Here is a 19,662-nt window from a genome sequence, read left to right as displayed (position 1 = left end):
TAATAAATAGCTTATTACTTAGCTATTCAGGTTCCAAACAACTTGAGAAATTAAGTAAAGGAGACATATGGGAGGCCCAGCTGCACCCGTTGTTAGAGATCAAGATAGTGAGAGGTAGAGCTTAGAGTGGCCAACCGACCTCTCCAGTCATGGCAGCCCTGGAGAACCCTGGTTCCCTACCAGAGACTTGGTCCCAGAAGGAAGAAGGGGAAGAGGTGAGGAAAAGAAAGTCTGTCCTAGTTTGTTCATTCCCAATTTTTCAGTTAGAAAAATCATTCCTTCTCCCTGGGTCCCAGAGCAAGGAGGCTCACTAGTCTTCTATTACATAGAAGGAAATATCCAGAGTAAGGAAGAACTCTCCCATAAAATTGTACAGCCGGGACCTGTGTCCCTGGTCCTACAAGACCTTCATGGAATTTTTTTTTATTTTAACTTTGTTTTTGGTGTGTGTGGGGGGGTAATTAGGTCTGTCTGTCTGTCTTTCTGTCTGTTTGTTTGTTTATTTTAGAGGAGGTACTGGGGATTGAACCCAGGACGTTGTGCATGCTAAGCATGTGCTCTACCACTTGAGCTGTACCCTCCCCCCTCTTCATGGATTATGTTGAGGTGCCCCAGCTTTGAGCACCAGAGGTGGAGGTGATGGAAGATGTGGACTCTGGCCCAGGTTGGGGCTGGTTTAGCAAAGTAGTAGTCATCACTAAAGATTTGTCACTCTTATCCACTTGGCTTCAGAAACTCACAAATGCTTGTTAAAACTCATTTTACAAATTGAGAAATTGAACAAATCTATAGAATCACAAGCAAGATCATCTCTCCAGCCAACATGCTACTGATTGAAGAGTCATTGGCAGTTTAAGAACCTAATATAGTGAAGAGATGAGGACGGAAAACTAATATTTATTCAGTGGATGGCATCACTTAGATGCCCAAGCCATAATCCTGGGTGTTATCTTTGACACTCATCCTCCTTTCCCTTACTTCTCACACCTAATCTTGTGGATTCTGAGGCTCAGAATCTCTCAGTCTCAAATCTGTCCACTCCCTTCCAGCTCCTTTATCACAAACCCAGTGCAGTCCTGTCTAGATTCCTTCAGCAGTCTCCAAATGGGCCTCTCTGCCTCTGGTCCCAGCATTTTATAGATGATGAAACTGACGCAATGTGACTCTATAGACAAAGCACTGAACTCTCTAATGAGCGAGGACAATGAGAAGCAGAGACTGGATTTGAGCTCAGGTCTATCAGACTTTAAATCCAAGGTCTTAACTTTGATTTGATGCCCCGTCTCTCCACAAATATCTCCCCCATCCACACCACTGCCACCAATTTCTGCATTAGCCACTGAACTAATATGCTCTGATGAGCTACGTAAGCATTCATAGAATGAAAGAATTTTAAATGGAAGCTTGTGGATCATTTTAAGCTAACTTCTTCTCTTAAAGGGTGAGAAAGAAAAAGCCAAACTGATGCAGACCCTTGTCCAGGTCACAGTTCTGGTTAAGAGAAGAGTCAAAATCAGACCTGAGTTGTCCTATTTCTGACTACCAATCCTGACTCCCAACCTATGGAATAGACAAATGAGTTAGAATTTTGAAGTCAGCAATTTAAGGGTTAAGGATTAAAGAAGCCATGAGTATGAAAATACACTTGAGTCATAATGCTACTAACTGCCCATTTGTGAAGAATGGGCAGTTTTAGCTAGGATTGGTGATTTTTTTCAGCTGGAAGGGATGCTATATAGATCATTAATGTGTGGTTCCTTCATTTTATAGATAATAAAACCAAGGCTCAGAAAGATAAAATGTGTGATGGGAAATTCCACACAACCAAACTGAAATTAAATCCCAGGACTCCTAATTTCCAATCTAGGGTTCTTTCCACTCATCACGTTGTCTTTTTGTGTCTATACAAACATAAGCAGGTAAGTTTAAATCCAAACAACCACCACCACCCACTCTGGCACACCTGTTCACACACGGGCTGGTGGTGCTTATCCAAATGTGCTCTAACTCCTCCCCTCTCTGACAGTGATTTGAAGATGTCCAAGCTGTTGTGAAAATGAAATGGGGGAGAAAATTGCAGACTCATCTGATGCTTTTGTACATCATTTTTAACTAAGAGGATCCAAGTCTGCTATAGGCAGAAAACTTAGAAAATAGTTTTGAACATGAAGACAAAAATTCAAACATAAGGGGGCTGAACCAGGTGCTGAAGAGCCGAGTTAATGAATTTTGTATACTAGATTTTGCTTTACTAATTTACCTAAATAAACTTTTTCCTTTATAAAATATAGACAGATGGCTTGGGTCTATTTTTTCCATGTTCACACAGCCAAGTTGCCATTTTCTGGCAAATGACCATTGGACAGAAAATTCTTTCTCTCCTCGAAGGTCCATAACCTGCACAAACACAGCATCATCAAGCCAAGAGCTCAAGTCTTCCATCCTAGCTCAGTCCTGTCAACCTATAAACATTTGTTCCACTTTCCATAGGATTGTTTAAAAAATCATGGCAAATTAGCACATCAGATGTGCTTCTGAGCTCATTTCAAGCCCGTTACAGTTTTGAAGGCCTAATTCCAAGCAACAACAACAACAAAAAAAAAAAATCAAGTGCACAAATGACAGAGAGAATAGAAGACTGATAGCCCAGGAAGGTGTTTATGCACCAGATTGGACTTCAGGCTGCACTCTCAGACATAAACACAAAATTTACCTGGGTGATAGCAATAACAGAACACAGAGGAGGGGAAAAAGTGAAGTAACCATCTAATATTTGCTAGCTTCTTTTCCTAAATTCCTGCAACAGTATCAGGCTGAGCTTGGATTGGTAGGACTTGAGCGCTCTGTTATTTTCATGAGACTTCTTACTGCCATCTCAAAAGGTAACAACAGTAATCATGATGATGGTGAAAAAGAAAAATCTCAAATTATACATTTAAAATCCCTTTTAGAATCACCACCTAATTTATGAAAAGAAAAAAAGACTGTACACATATTCCCACCTATGGTTGGAATAATGGATGGTCTATTGGAGGAAGGGAAAAAAAATCCTAGATTTCATTTCCATAAAACCCTGTTAAGTGTCTCGTTTAAGTAAACCAAGTCTACAGTTTCAGTAATCTCTCTTTTTTTTTTTTTTTTTTTTTAGTTTTCTAGTAATCAGTCGTATTCAGCTGATCACAAAATTCATGTAAATGGAGCTTTAAGACTGTTCCTATCCTCTCCCTCTTCAGTCAGATTGTCCTTTCTAATTCCTTCTTGCATGGAAATTCTGGAGCACCCTCTGATGTCCCTGCAAACTGTATTCCTGTCCTTCCCACAGATCCTCCCACTATCACGGAATCCAAGAGCAATGAAGCCACCACAGGGCGAAAAGCTTCCCTCAAATGTGAGGCCTCGGCGGTGCCCGCGCCCGACTTTGAGTGGTACCGGGATGACACCAGGTATGGGCCCAACCTGCTGTGCGCTCCCGCTCCACGAGGTCTCCGTGCTCGAAAAGGGGGACCAGAAGCCCTGATGACAAAACCAAGCCCGGGAGTAATTATGTAGGCCTACAGGATTAGACTCTTCCTTTTCCAAGGCTTTTTACCAAGTGTTTTGGGGTCCATAGCTCTTAGACTGAAGCCCCAAATCACTCAGGTTACTTGCAGAGAGTGAGGTAGGTGGTTCAGTGGGTAGTTCCCACCTGCGGGTCTTTCTCACCTATGGCAGAAACCAGAGCCAGTAAAATCCATCCATTCCCAAGTCTTCTCCATCCATGTACTTTGATTCTAGATCATACAGGATTGTGTGATTAAAATGAGGAAGTGAGCAGGAACAACAAGCTCCAAGTACTTCCTGTCTCTTCTTTTTCTCTAATATAAGGATGAGAAGGAAATGACTATGCCACATCTTCATCAATGTTTCCTTTGACTCTTCTGTCTTTGAACCCTTAGGATAAACAGTGCCAATGGCCTCGAGATTAAGAGCACGGAGGGCCAGTCCTCCCTGACGGTGACCAACGTCACTGAGGAGCACTATGGCAACTATACCTGCGTGGCTGCCAACAACCTGGGGGTCACCAATGCCAGCCTCGTCCTTTTCAGTAAGTATGCCAAAGCAGGGCCCAGCTTGTAAGAACCAAATCCATGGAGTTCTTCCCTGGAAAACTCAAAAATCATTCCCTTAGCTCTTACAAGTAAACTTACACAAAAATCAGAGTGTAGCCACTGAAGCAAAAACACAGGTTCTCAGTCCCTGTGCATAAGGTGAGACTTACAACTGGAATACCTTTCCTCCCTTATCTGGTTTGCTTTTGATAACTGCCTTGTTTTTGTTTGTTTGTTTGTTTGTTTATGTTTGGGTTTCTTTAATTTTTTTTTCATGGTTAGTTAAACTATAAGAATATTCAGAGAACAGAATCTCTTTGGTGATGGCCTCTGTAAGGAGCAGAGATGATGTAAGATCCTAGAAAAGGGATCACAGTTAAAAACTGGCAGTGATGGGAGGGACTGGGGAAGAGGTATTCAGTGAGGATGGCTAAGGTGCTGGGATAAGAGAGAGACTAGAAAAAGAAAGTGTATTTTTAACTACACAAGAGGAAGAGTGGAATGAATGATTAAAACATTATATAAAATCTAAAGGAGGAAAAATGGTTGCAGAAACGTTTCTGTGTGACAGCAGGAAACATTGCTTGTCTGATATATTTTTGAAGGTGGGTCAGAATGTTAAGAGAGAGGAGCAAAGCTTCTTCTACCAAAGACCAAAGAAGCTCCACAAGGCAGATGAAGGAGGGACAAGTTGTTTTAAGTTACTGGTGTTACTGGGAGAGCCCACCTTAGGGCCTTTCTCTTGAGCATCATGTGATAGTCAGACATCTGAGCCCTGCCTTGGTGGCCTGTTAGCTGTGAGCATAGAATCAAATGCCTCCTGAGAAACAGAGCATGATGGGTGAGATCAGGGGGAAGGATGACATTTAGAAAAGGGAAATGTTTATCAGAATGAGTAAAACAAGCCAAAAAGCTAGCACATGCTGTGCCAGAAAGTTCATTTGGACTAAAGGAGAAAGTCCAAAGAATTTATTATTATTATTATTATTATTATTATTATTATTATTATTATTATTATTATTATTATTATTATTATTTTGCAATAATGTCACTAGGAAGTTTTTGTTGTTTGTTTTTCTGTACACACTCAGTTGGAAAAAATCTAGAAATACTGTGGTCAGGAGAAATGGCTCTATCTTCTTTTAAGTTTAGATGAGTCTTTAATAAAAAAAATATTTTTGGAGAAAAACCAATTTAGGTGAGATTTTTCCTTGAAATGTAGTATTAAAAGCCATTTTAAAACTGCTCAAGATCCAACTCCACTTATTAAAAATCAGCCACAAACTATTGTGTATTTGGCCTTCAGATTCTCATTTAGGACTCCCACTGACTTCAGTCTGTAAGTGTGATGGACGGGATGCAGCTATACTACAAAGGCTGCATCAGTGTGAAGTTTAAAATTCATATCTCTGTTTACTTGTCTCCAAAAACCAAACATCAGTGTTCTTTGCTTTAGCTGGAGACATCAATATCTCAAGACACTTGAGAAGATACTTATTAAGAAATGTACTTACCTGTTTCACTCCTGACATTGAGGATTCCATAGATAGGGGGCAAAAACATAGCCTCAGCTATGAATTTGAGATTTTGACAAATCTCAGGTGACCTGGTTAAACAGAACAACATACACTTAACAAGAGGTTTTCTGGGGATTCGAAAAGAGAAAATGATATAATTGGATTAGAGAAAGTGAGCAACTATAAATTTGCATTTAAAGTATCTTTTCTTCCTATGCCACCCAGAAGAAGAACAGCGCTAGTGATATATTTCAAAAAATAAATAAAATGATACCTATAGGCCGAGACAGAGGAAGTGGAGGGGGGATGGAGTAGGCTCTGTGGTAGCCTGTTTCACACAAGTACGAAAGAGAGAGAGAAAGAGAAAGGGAAGGAGAGAGAAAGAAAATATGTGAGGAGAAGAGAGAGCCTGGTCTAGATCAGATATAGTAGGGATACTGCTGGTCAGCTCGTGGGGGTAAAAGGTCTCAGTCCCTAAAATACCACTGCTACACAAAAGCCCACTTAAAGGACTCTACCCAGGAAAATTAAGAAATATCAAGAATCTTATAGGATTTCTGTTTGTAAACTAAGACTCAAGAAATTGGGCAAGTGTTTCACGATCACATTGCCCTTGATGATTTTACAGAAGTCACCCTCCCTTATCTATTTGGGAAGCGCTCGGGGCCAGGATTAATGATGTGCGCCTCCTTCCGGTGGGCACACGCCACCCCTGCAGAGCAGCTGACCCAGGCACCAGCTCTGCCTTGAGCAGCACAGAGACAGCGCAAGCCTCAGCATTCACCTTGCAATCGCTTTCCCACCTTATGGGAAGCTTAGGAGGTGTTGTACTTAGAGAAGAATAGAACACAAAGGATCACTGGGCTTTGAGGTGAAGAGAAGCTATTAAAATCGCCCCAAATTAGTGAATCTACTGCCCTATTTCTTAGACCTAAGGCCCAAGTGCGGACATTTTAAGGGGGAAGCTCTGCTCCTTACATAACAGGAATGGTAGTTGCCCCATGCCTGCCCTGCCGCCAGGATTTGGGTTTGGGAGATGTGTCGTTACAGCTTCAAAGCTTGGGAATGCAGATCCTTGGGAATGAGGCCCTATGGTAGCCAATTTTCCACTGGCAAGAAATTGAGAGAGGGAGAGAGAGAGAGAGAGAAAGAGAAGGCAGGGGAGAGAAAGGGAAGATAAAGGAAAAAAGAAAGTGCATGTGTGAATAGATTGCCCATCACCTTGATCCAAAGTACATCGGTTTAATGGGAAGAAGGAAGACACTATTGGTGGCGGTACTTTTCCACAGAACAGGGTCAGGAGGGGAGAGATGCTGGGAGGAGCAGCCGCAGCCAGCCCCCGTGACAGAGAGCGCTATGTGGGCAGCGGGGTGCTCTGCTGACCCAGCCAGTCTAGAGCAGACAAGGCAGCTGGTGAGCTGCTGCCAGCCAGAGGCAGCAGCAGGTGGAAACCCAGAGCCAGAGCCCCCAAAGAGTTCACGATTATCCAGCTTCATTGGTGCATCAGCACATTTTCAGTGTCCACCGCAGTGACATGTGCTGACTTTGTACACAGTGTCAGTTTGCGGTCACCGATACATCCTGTCCTCCACCACATACATACATATGCTTCTTCACTTTCTATGCAAATATTGATCTCCAAAGGGGTCAAAATAATTGAATGAGAGTGCAAGAATGCATTGTATTCACAGAGATTTTCCCTGAGCCAGTGGAAGCATTCCTTCCTCATTTGTCTTGTTCTCCATGCAGTCTAGCATTCTGTTTGTTATGGATCCATAGTCCTTTAGTCCATATATCCAAGTAATGCCTTTTAAATCTTTTTCTTCATCCCAGGCAAAATGTACATTACATTATTTTTCTTGAACGCATTAATCCGATGGTACAATGTGTATGGGCAAGGATTCAGCTCCTTAGTTTCTGTCAGATGTGGGAATATACATCCCATGGGTGAAGACTTGGATTTTGGTGATGCCAAGAGAAGTTCCATTGTCATAACATAACAAATTCCTTGTATCCACACTGATGACTGCAAGGCACCCACAAAGGAAACCTATCTTGTTTTGTTGCTTACATTGAGTTATTTTTAAAGCAACAGTTAGGGAGGAAGAAGAAGGGAGGTGATTTCAGTGTCATTACTTCTTGTCAAGTGAGTATGTACAAGGTGCTCTGCGCATGTGCTGGACACAACATACATGACCCCGTTTAATCATCAGGACAACCTCACTAAGTATTCATATTCCTCTGTTATACAAAGAGGTTAAGTAACTAGTGCAACTAAGTAATGCTGCTGGGATTTTAATTCAGGTAATCTCCTTTCAGGCTCCAGGCTCTAGACTAACACATTGTCTAGACTTGTACATGTGGGGAAAATGTTAGAGGTAAATTTTGTAGTTTAGAGGCAAACTTCTTTCTCCTTTTCTCCCACAGTGAGGTCTTTTCGCTGACTAGACATTGTTATCTCCCTTCCCACCCCCGAGCTCCACTCCTGCCACCTCCCACTTCCATTTCCATCCCCCTCATCAGCCTGGGTCCACTCCATTAGTCGGACCGTTGGCTTATCTGTAGCACACTGAGATTTTGAGCACATGTTCCAGCCTGGTGCTCAGCTTTTGACCCTAAGAGGGGAATAGTCAACATGTTAAAGAAGGACAGTCGTATGGATCAGTTACCTTCTACTTTAGAGAAACGTGTGGCTTGGTCAGGTGTTTTGAGGCTACCGAGTACAGTGAATAAAAATACAAAGAAATCTGCTCTGTGCCACACCACATCAGTGTGTAGGAGGTTTTTAAATTTTCTTTTTAAGTTTAAAAAATCATGAACTTATAAACCTATAGTTGATTCAATCTCAAGTACTACCTAAGCAACCCAGCCCTGGAGAGAGCCCTTAAAATGAGGGCCTCCCCGCTTCTTCAGAAGCCAATTTAAGTCATTATCTTTAGGACCCAGAACTTAAACATACAACTCTTGATGATGCTAGTTAAGACTTGGCAAAGCCTCTTAACCAGCTACTTCTGGATGCCACATAATAAAGCAGTTTGAGCACTTATGTGAACACTATGTACGTGTAGTTTGAAAGACTGGCTTCCAAATCCTTATAAGGGTTCTCTGCGGATACAGTAGGAAATAGATGGGCAGCAAGACTCATTTTTGTTTTAAAAGCAGGCGATGAATATGCCTACTTCCAGAAAGAACATTGAACACCTGCAATACCCATTGGAAAATAAAGGAAAACCAAATCTAAGTTAACAAATTACCTCTATAGACACACTCTAACCTCAACTCCAGCTTGTGTCATTTAGGTGCTTTTAATTCAGAGAGGTTTCTTGTGATGCGTTAATGCCAATTTAACATTTTTTTTTTAATGTTTTTCACCGTATCCCAGCAGAATCAGCCGGTAACACCCCCACCCCATTTAGCAGATAAGAAACTAAAGCGCAGAATTAAGACTTACTAAGAGCCACAGCAGATAGTATAGGGGTCAACCTCAGCGTTCTGTTCCTAAAACCTCCCAGTCGGTTGCTAAGCTATATTGACCTCCTCGAATATTAGCAGCCAAAGGACAGGGCACACAGCACCAAAGTTGCTGGTCTCCCCTACTTTGAATATCAAAAGTTGGAAATATCTTTTTTTATTTTAAGTGGTATTTACTTCACTTTGTACTCTTACCAGAGCCCGCAAACCCTGACATAAAATACAGCGAAATGATGGTGGAAGAATAAAGATAAAAAGCTGGGATGGGGAAGTATCGGAGGAATAAGTCAATCGGATGGAATTAAGAGAACGAGAGGAACTAATGGGGTGTGATGGGGCTAAGATGATGATGACAGGGTGGGGCTAAGACGGTAATAATAAGCTGGGAAGCCGTTGAAGAGGCAATGAGAGGAGGGTGGGTGAGATGGCTTAGCAATATAAATGGTCTTGTCTAAATGAGGACAGAGTGCATTTACCCAGCTGCAAACAGTGTGATGAGAAAATACTAAGCTGAATCACTGAAACAGTCTGAATAATAATAGTAATAATAAAAATAAAATAGGATAGAGTATAATACAGGACAGTGGTCTCCAACTGCTATATAAATACTGAGAGCAGTTTTAACTATCTATTTTCAAAGTGGAAACTTAATACCAAATAACCAGTGGAGGTTTAAAACATTTTTTTTCCCTTGACACTTGTGTAACTAAGATACAATTTTTCAATGTGCTATTGACCAGCTCCATCTTAATGCACTTAAGAAACTTTGGCATTTAAGCCATAACTTTCATCTAGAAAGCTCATTCTGCAAGGAAACGTCCTGTCCAGGTACACGGAGTGCCCAAATTCCAGGCAAAATCTACTCTTCTGAGCTTATGATACGAGACGGCAGGCAGATCAGAATGGAATATGCACCTGTGCTTTTCATTTTATGGTGTGGTTTTGATTTTTGTTGATTTTCATTTGCCATTGGTCTTCAACCAAGCTACTGGGAGGAATGTAGAGAAGTATGCTTGGCTAAAGCTGATATGAGCTGCAGGGCTTAGAGAGAGGAACAGAGTCCTTAGCTGCCATAGGTCCATCTGTCATCAGTGAAGGAGCCCAGAACCAGGGCCGAGACGCATGAACTGAAGTTGATCACTACTAATTTAAACACTCTCAACCCCACACCCCTCCAAGAAATATATACTTTTGGTGGGTTTTCCAGAAGAAGGTAGGGTCCTGTTTGTAGGGTCACCCCTACTCTAGCTAATTTTTTTTAAAGGCTCTGGATTTAAAATTTTCCCAATAGCTCTCTGATAATTTACTGCTGGCAGGAAGGACAGAGAAACGCTTTATGGGAGATGTGATCCTATAGGCATGAGAATCCGTCTGTTTTATAATTGCCTGAGTAGCTAAACATGAATAAGGTGTATCTATATCTATATCTATTTTATAAATTCTCTGTGACGCTTACTATTTTTTCCCCTTTAGAGCGTGTTTTACCCACAATCCCCCACCCCATTCAAGGTCAGTATGATTTTTATCGTTGTAGCTCTGTTGCTGGGTCATTCTCCATCACCTATAATGGGCAAAACCCACAAAGGGAAACACGTTTACAAAATTCACGGACAATAGGAATCATTTTTTTTTTCTTTAAACCTTCCTCCAAAGGTCAATCAATTGCCCTCACCCTAGTTGAGAGGCAGGTAACAGGTCCCAGTAATTGGGGAGACAATGCTAAACTCAGAAAGCAATTTTTGTTCAGTTAGTATTTATTGCAGGTAACCATGAATTCACATATTTGAAACACAGCCAGTTAAAGTCTGTAGCTCATAAAAATATGACTCCTCTAACTGACCACCCATGCATTTGTAGGCTTATACAATCCAAATCTGAGGTCACTGGTATTGCTTGTAAAAATGAATTTATCTACTACCAAAGGTTGAACTAAACCACAGCGGACATTACTTTTTCTTAAAATCCTGGTCTATTTGGGGGCTTTTCCTTTTCAACATAACTATTTTAGAAAACACAAATGAAAAAACAAAGTAGTCATTCTGTATTCCCTATCATAGAACTTTCTACACACTCAAATTAAATTTTGCCTCCTACATCACATTAAGATGCAAGTTGCAGCCCCAACTTTCTGGCTTAAGGCTATTTAAAGGCAAATTGGCAAATAAAATTAAAACAATACAAAAAAAATCTGATATAAAACCAACCCTACCAATGAAATTAAGTTCAAGAAAAGTGATTTGCAAGTGACACTCAAAGACCTGAGAAAAAATGGAAGTAGGCCATGTGGGGCCTAGTGTGGAAAAAAATAAATCCAATTAAACAAGATTATTGTATACACTATAAGGGAAATGCGCTCAGAATTAAAGGTAGAAAGCTGCTGTTTTATAAGTTTGGAGACAGATCGTGTTTCATTAACACTTGTCCAAACTAAAAATTAGGCCAGAATGGGGTGTAGATATGCAGAGTGTCAATAATACAATGTTTTGCATATGTATACATTCACGTATATGCAAACTTATTTTAATTATATTAGAAATAAGAAGTGCAAGGTTTCAAGGATGAACTCGACAGCTTAATAAAAGTTATTTTCAAATTTTAAGTAGGGCCCAAACTATTTTTAGAAGAACTCTGTTGAATAAAATTCTTCCCTGAAACATTGATGAAATCTGTTACTTATCCCCGCCACTAAAAATAAGACTGTTAAAATGTGCCTGTTTTTCAGACTTGACATGAAACTTAGTGTTCATGGAAAGTATCCTATTTTGAATTCCTGACATGCCACAATTATTTTAAGACATTTATCTTCTGGTGTTGCTGCAGAGATTGACACCATTTTATCATGTTGACATCTTGCAGAGATCTTGATGTGACAAACACACACACATACACATTTGTACCCAGTGGATAGCATTTTGAAAGAGGTCGTGCTCCATCCAAGATGAGCTTTGTAGAGTGTCACTGTGACTCAGGGTGTCCTTTGTGAGAGCAGTTCTGCAGCCACAACTCAAATATTTTATCTGATCAGTCTTTATGAAATGTAAGACACTGAACAAAATGAAGCCAGACACACTGTTCACAAAGGACAGCTGTTTGATATTGAAAAACAGTCTGGATCAGGACAGAGCATGTGGGGTTTTGTTGAACTTGATATTTTTCCACAAACAGAATTGTTGATTGGAGAATGACCCTCGTTTGGTTTTGTGTTGTAGATAGACTGTAGATAGCTTCCTTAGAGCCAATAGTTTTAGAGAATATAGTTTCTCTTACTACTAATACTGAGGGCTTCTGCTAGTAGAAATTGAAAAGCTGTTCATGGAGACTTGGGGGTAGCTGGTGTGAGAGGTTATTATAGAAAGACAGTGCCCTCTCAACTTCCCTGTTTCTCACGAGGACTTTAACTTTCTAGAATCAAAACTCTTTTCTCCTCTTCTTTCCAATCAAGTTGGCAACCCATGTGAAATGCAGTTTCTTATGGAAAAAAAAAAACTTTCAACATATGGAATCCTTAACCTTTTTCATAGTGCCCCTGGAGTACCAAAACATCTAAAATGCCTGCTTCACTGTGGTCATAACTAAAGCATGAAACACTTTCACTTAATTAAATAGTATATATTGTCAACATCTATGTAGAATCCTACCATTCCACCCTGAAGTGTTAAGGTGTCTATAGGCAGTTGGTTGATGCAAATGGCTTGAAGGATTTTTGAGCCAATTAATTTCCTTAAGGTGTTTTGAAAATCCCAAGGCTCCTCTTCTGTCCTCCCATCATAAAAAAAAGAGAGAACTTTTCTACTTTCCATTAACAGAAACGCAAGTTTAATCTCAGCTGCTTCACTGTTAATATCTCTCATTGGCGGGTCACCCCTCCTACCCCCACTCTACGGCTCATCAAGCTGACTGGGGATAAACAGCAGAATCGCAGCAGGAATGCCGTCTAAACCCCTTCAAGCTGTGATTAAACAAAAACAAGGCTCAATAAATCAAATGTTTTTCCCTTGGGTTTCCTTCATCATATTGCTTGATTTTCTGCAGTGATAATAATAATACTGGAATTACACCAAAGGATAATTTACATTGTCTGTGGCCAATCAGAAATTTTCAAATGTCCTTTCCTTTTATGCCAAAAACAAAACCAAACCAACCAAACAAAATAAACCACCATGCTTCCCTGCTGCCTAATTTAAAAGATATACATATATATAAGTAAATAAAACAAATAGTGTTCCATTTTTTATGTTTCTGATAGGTGTTTTTTTCCCCATTAATTTTAATTTAGGTTTATTTATTCTGATATGAGTCCTGAATTGCATATATTTGCATAACTACCCCTGACTGTATCACTGCAGAAAATCCACTGAATTGTCAAAATGACGGAAGAGCCAGCTCTAAATGTCTGAGGGAAATTTTCTCACTTTGTTAAGCTCAAATCATTTCCTGAGGCCTTGGAATCCTAAGAAGTGGTAACACTGCGCCTGTCTCCTCCCCATAAGTTTACTTGTGCACTAGAGATGCTCTCACATTTAGGACCGCAGGTGCAGAATGAGGTGACAACACCCACCTCAGGAAGTTCAAATGAAGGGAAAGAAGAGAAAAGGACAAGGACAAACCACCATTGTTGTGTGTTTATCACCTGCAAGTGAAGAATTCCCTTGAGCTCGGGGCTTTCTGGCCACAATCAGCCCATCCTCTGATTACTGCCACTTTAAAAAAAAAAAAGTTAACAGCCCTGGAATCTGTCTCCCTTGTTTGCCTCGCATCTGATTATTTATCCCCAGTGAACAGCCTTTCCATTCACTAACCCCATGTGGCGAATGGGTTTGGGAAATGTTGAGATTATCTTCCAAGTTCAGGCACTGCACTAGGTTTGTTCACAGCTGCTTGCCATTCCGTTCCTGTTTCTCCATTGATAAAACACATTGCACATGGCTGGGTTTGCATGATTAATACAGCTGTCTAAAGCTCTCTCTGAAAACAAATCAAAGTTTGAAAAAAATTAAAACCCAACCCACAAACTAACCAGGCTTGCAGAAATCTGCAGTCCACCTGGCTTGCTTCCCCCTGCAGGGAGATTGGTGCTGCTGTAGGTGGGCCAGCATCAGAACAGCCAGACAGAGGAAGCGATGCACCCGCCCTCACCTGGCACTCCCAGAAATGGGTTCTCCAATCAGATTCCACTGGGATGGGAGGAAAACTGGGAGAAAAATCCTAAAAATACCCCATGCTGTGAAGATAACCAGACAACCCTTTCAGCCTCATCTATTTCTGTAGGCTATTATCCCAGGTATCAATGAGAAAATGCTTGTTTTCAGCTCCTTATCATGACAGCAGTTTCATCTTACCTACTAATGATTGTAATATTATTAATAGTAATAATAATAATGGTAATAATAATAGCAGCTAACATAAAGAGTGGGCATCTCATGAACCAAGTATCGCACGTATAAATCCAATTAATCTCCAGAACCCTAAGAAACTAACATGCACCTTCTCCCACACTCTCCACCATCACAGTACACTCAGATTCCAGTCTATTCCTTGTGTGCACCCAGGCACAGACATAACTCTATGGTACATTATAAATAACCATTATGTATGCATTGATGCTCATTAGATACATATTAGATATATTTGTCTAATGAATTTTAAATACTTATCTAATTTATTTTATGTATTTTATGTACCTATGTTTATAATATATAATATTCAGTTACCTTAATGTCCATACACTTTTACAAAGTCCACTTCCACGTGTGCTCAACACGTGGACATGTATGCCCAGCTCATACAGAGATTTATATGAAAGCACTCATCTTTCAGAAACACAAGCCGAGCTATCTGGCATCAGCACATCTAATTTCACACACTTATTCAGGCTGATTTACATACACACCTCTATTAATCATGGATAATTACTAAAATTCTTCTCTTTAATTCAGTTTTTCCAACTGTGAAATGGGAAAGAAATTACATTTTTCATGCCTGCAAGCTCAAAGTGGTGTTTTAAATAATATATAAAAGAGAGCTTCAAGTTCCTAGAAAGAAAACCTGCTGAGTTCAAAACAATCATATTCAGATACACAGATGTCTTAATTTTCCAAGGTGCTTATATTTAAAGGTGTACTTGTATCACGTTGCCTGGATATTAGTTAGCTAAAAGTTTGGTGTGGCTTCATCATAGTTTGACATATTTGGGATTCTAGGAATGTCTGAAATGCCCAGACTGCTAACAAGTGTAAATACAGAAGTATGCCAAGGCCAAATGCAGAAGACTTTCCCTTGTTTTTTAGCACCATCATAGTATTACACTTAAGGGGCACTGCAGGCAGCCCCATTCCCTACTGTGGGGCGCACACTCACACACTCACACGCTTGCAGTGGATGCCCATATGCACATTACCACCTGTCACACTAACCCATAAGTATCAACCTCAAGAACCTCCCCTTTTTCCTGCTCAAAGATGTAAAGCATGTCCTAGGGAAGGCTTCAGTGTTTAAGTACATTGCTCCTTCCCCACTAGCCAGCAGAAACCAGGGACTTGTTTTTGTTGATAGAAGCTAGGCAGTCCTGTCAGCACAAAGTTACACCAAAATCATGGGCCCTGATTAATCCACATGAAGATAATTGAGAGCTGACATTAATACCTGATAACCATCTCCCAACTCCTTTAATGGCAATAAGAATCAGACTTCCTCCCGATTTATCCCAAGTCAGGTAGTCAGTCAATACCTCACCCAGAACCAGTACTTCACCTGCTAGTCCAATGATTTAGACTCCACCGTAATAGGTGGTCCAAACCACTGAATTAGACCCAGTTGTACCAAGCACTTCTGTCCACTGACTCTACTTCTGTGTGTTACTTTTCTCACCTTTTCATTCTTCCTTCTGCTCTGTTTCCTAAACAGTTCTTTTGCCCTCCCTGTTAAAATGTTCTATCAAGAATAAATCTGAAATTTATTCACACGATTATTCAAATGTCCAACAGAGGCTTGGAAGTGTTACCTCTCTCAGAATTTACATTTAGCTTCAAGCTAAACGGCTAAAAACCCTACAGCATCAATTTAAAGGTAAGGGAATCTTTAGTCCTGGGACTGTTTTTAATGCCTTTTCCTATTTTCCTAGTCTGGGTCTGCCTGCACCAGTCAGCCTTTCCTGGTGATCCCCCGTACGTATGCCTTGCTGTGCTATTTAGATTTCTGGAGCCAGCAGGGATCTGAAGATGATTTTTTTTTTTTAAATCCAAGCTCCCACTAAATTTTAATTTGATGGAAATATTTCTGTTCTATGAGCTTTCTGGGGAAAAAATATCTTTCAAAGTAACAATTACATTTGGGGATTAAGTTTAAGTAATTGACAGTCTTGTCTTTTTAATTAAAAGGAATAAAGCTCCCTAAGAAGAGCTCAGTGAGATTTGCGGCAGAAGATGTTGGCAGGTGGCCCCAAAGGGTGAGAAGACCAGGATCCTGAACGGACAGAAAATGCTGATGCGGGTCCCCCTGGCCTTCACAGCACACCCCCAGCAGGGCTCGCCTTGGTATCTGCATCAGGGTGGCGTTTAGCAGGAGGGTACAGATCTGCTGTAGGGCACATTACGGGGTGTAGCCAGGAAGGAGGTGCTTTCTCTGGGACCTTTGCTCCAGGTTCAGAGACTTTACACTGACCAAGAGTTCTTAAAGGAAGTGGCCCTACTTAAAAGTCAAAAAGAAAGAATACGTTTTCTTCCAAGAATTAAATCGTACTGCAGTCTCAGCCCCTGACAAATTTCCTACTATAGCCCTGCAAAAATATGATCTTTCATTTTAGCCTGTCCGTAGGCTCTCTCTTTCCTTTTCACCTGAAATTTTTTTCTTGTTATCTGAATTTCTTGATTTTCTCTTTCTCTAACTTTTCTACCATATTCACCTTGCATTATGTTTACAGTTTATCCTTGACATCTTTCGAATAAAACCAAAGAAAAAATTTTTTTTAATTTTTTACTGAAGCATAGTTGACTTACAATGTTAGTTTTAGGTGTACGGCAAAGTGATTCAGTTATACATATACATATATACTAAAGAAAAGGTTTTGATAGTATTACCATTCACTTCTAAACACTAGCCATGCATGCACCACACAGCCATTATCCCATCTATCTAGAGGAAACATCTGCTTCTGAAGAGGCAAGATACAAATTAACGTTAGTAACAACTTCCCTTGTACAGTCACTCTGTCCCCATAATGGTCTTTCATCATCACAAGTCATTTGTACTAAACAAGCACTTCCTTAGGGAGGAAAAATCAGCTTAAGTGGTCCCACCTCACATCTCCCCTTGTCTACTGCTGTGAAGAAACTCCCCTGCCAAGTAAGAGCACAGCTTGTCACAGTGGGCTTGGAATTCCTGTATAAGGTGTTCACTTGTACACAGATATGGGACGGGGGTAGGCAGACCACTCACTAGGACTCCACTAAGAACTGTCAGCTTATATCCACTGCAAGTTAGTGGGGAGAGAGACCTTGCAATTGGATCATGACTCCTAATTGGACCCTGGGGGGCTGAGCACCATCATAGTTTAGTGCACTGTTTTACTTATCACAATGCTGGTCGTGAAAGAAAACACTTCCCACGTCTCTGTAACACATGTGTACCTAGACATGACCACTAACAGAGTGTCTTTATTATAAATCACAGCTATCAGTCCATTCTGCTTTATCTGTGCCATACTCACATGGGAGATGCTTACTTCACCACTCACCTTCTAAACCTTGCATTTGCAGTAGGATTTTTAAAAACTGCTAAGAGGACATTGAGGACATTGTCTGAGTAACATCCTGTGATTTAAAAAAAAAAGCAGTAAGAGATGGCTGTGCCTTGGCTGAGCGGCCATCCTGAGTACCATCCCATCCTCCAGCCCACACATCACCAGGCATTCCCAGCCATGTTCTCTGTTGGAAAGTTGCTTGGCCATTCTGATTATATGTGTGGATGTTTGGAGGGCAGAAACAGCTAAGGAAAAAAAGAGAGAGAGAGAGAGAGAAAGAGAGAAAAAGAAAGATAAAGGAGGGGGAGAAAGAAAAGAGAAGAAAAGGGAAGGAAGAAAGGAAGGAAGGCAGGAAGAAAGAGAAAGAAAAAAGAAAGAAAGAGAGAGAGAGAGAGAAGGAAGGAAGGAAGGAAGGGAGGGAGGGAGGGAGGGAGGGAGGGACAGTCGCTTGTACTTCTCTTTGTTGAGTCACAAGTTAGAGAGTAATTTAGGAGGTTTGTTCTGCCTTTTTCCCTGGAGTTCCAGAACACAGGTAAGTTCATCGTTGAAAGCTGCTTGCTTAGTGTCGCAGTGCTGGACAAGATGGCATGCTCTCACCCGTTGGAGGTTGGTCTTCCCTAAGGATCAGCCCTCCCATCGTCATTAAGTGAATAGCTCCTCTTACTGTTCTGCGTTAGATGTACTCTCCACTTGCTTTTGCTTTGTAACATTTCTTTTAAAGTTCATGTTTTCTTTTCCTCTGATTTCTAACCACTAGAAATACAAGAAAGAAACTTCATTCTCGATGGGCAGTGCCAACTAGTTTCTGGCCTAGATTAAGTTTATTTGACAATGCACAATATTTTTAATTACACTATTCATTCACTCCAAAAAAAAAAAAAAAATACCATGCTAGTACTTTCCACGTGCCAAGCTCTGAGCTGGGTCTCGGGGAGGGCTGTGGAGAACAAGCCAGACAGGGCCTGTGCGCGAACAGGGCTGACAGACCAGACGGGGCAGTGGCCGGTGAAGTAAGCAATCCCGAGAAACGGTGAAGTTGAGGACACCTGTGTGGGGTTTGGAGCGCACAGAACAGGGCACCTTAGGTCCTGGACTGATCAGAGGAGGCTTCCAGGTGAAAGTGAAATTTAAAACTAAATCAGAAAGGAGAGAAGAGAGAGAGGTAGGCAGAACATTCCAGAAATGCAGAGGCCTACAACCAGATGGAACAATATTGCCTGATTAATTTTCAAAATCTGGGAAAAAAAAATCACCTTTTGCCCTAATAGTTTCTGACTTTTCCTTATGTGCATCTGATCTGTTTAAAAAAGAAAAGAAAAGAAAAACCAGTGGAGTTAAAAGAGAGAAGATGAGCATTTCTATTCCTGTAAAACGTGTAGGACAAGGAGAGCGCCTGCCGGGGTAACCGCGCAGAGCTGTGCGGACGGCGTCTAGTGCGTGCTGGGCGGCATTATCCAGCCGCCTGGGCCTTCTGGAGGATGCAGAGAGCCTGTCACCTAGCAGAACAGCAGGAGAAAGCTTTCAGCCTCTCCACAAGGAGGTTTGCGAGTGGGTTTTTATTTTAGATGTAGGCACGGTCAGGTTGTACGGACTCTCCAGTGTCCTCCAGGAGCTGCTCCAGAGCCTGGTGATGATGCCATGTTGGAGTCAGTGGCACAGCAAGAATTGTAGACAAATCCCTGAGGCCCCCTGGCGCTCTGGGTAATAAAGTCCCAGCGAAGGGTCCAAAGCAGAACCGCCTTCACCAAGTTCTGCGCTGTGGTGGTTACTGCCCTAGACGTAGGTCCAAGGGTAACTCGGAGCCTACCACCACTTTTAAATCCCTTATCTTCTTATTTCCAAGAGCCTT

General features: G+C 41.2%; 1 protein-coding gene across 3 annotated transcripts in view; it reads left to right on the top strand.

The window, feature by feature from the left end:
- Positions 1-19,662, top strand: part of LSAMP (limbic system associated membrane protein) — a 571,849-nt gene that overhangs the window by 532,407 nt on the left and 19,780 nt on the right. Inside the window, exons 5-7 of one of the 3 annotated variants that reach the window (XM_006176532.3) lie at positions 3,323-3,443; positions 3,936-4,084; positions 10,550-10,585. In XM_006176532.3, the coding sequence (XP_006176594.1) occupies positions 3,323-3,443; positions 3,936-4,084; positions 10,550-10,585 (306 nt within the window). Of the gene's footprint in view, positions 1-3,322; positions 3,444-3,935; positions 4,085-10,549; positions 11,073-19,662 lie in introns of those variants that run through there. The other 2 variants (XM_032490426.1, XM_006176533.3) reach the window with 2 other exon arrangements.

The sequence above is a fragment of the Camelus ferus genome, chromosome 1 (genome assembly GCF_009834535.1).
Source record: "Camelus ferus isolate YT-003-E chromosome 1, BCGSAC_Cfer_1.0, whole genome shotgun sequence".
In the NCBI taxonomy this organism is placed as follows: domain Eukaryota; kingdom Metazoa; phylum Chordata; class Mammalia; order Artiodactyla; family Camelidae; genus Camelus; species Camelus ferus.
Note: the sequence above shows the minus strand (reverse complement) of the source record. Positions and strands in the feature narration are given on the sequence as shown.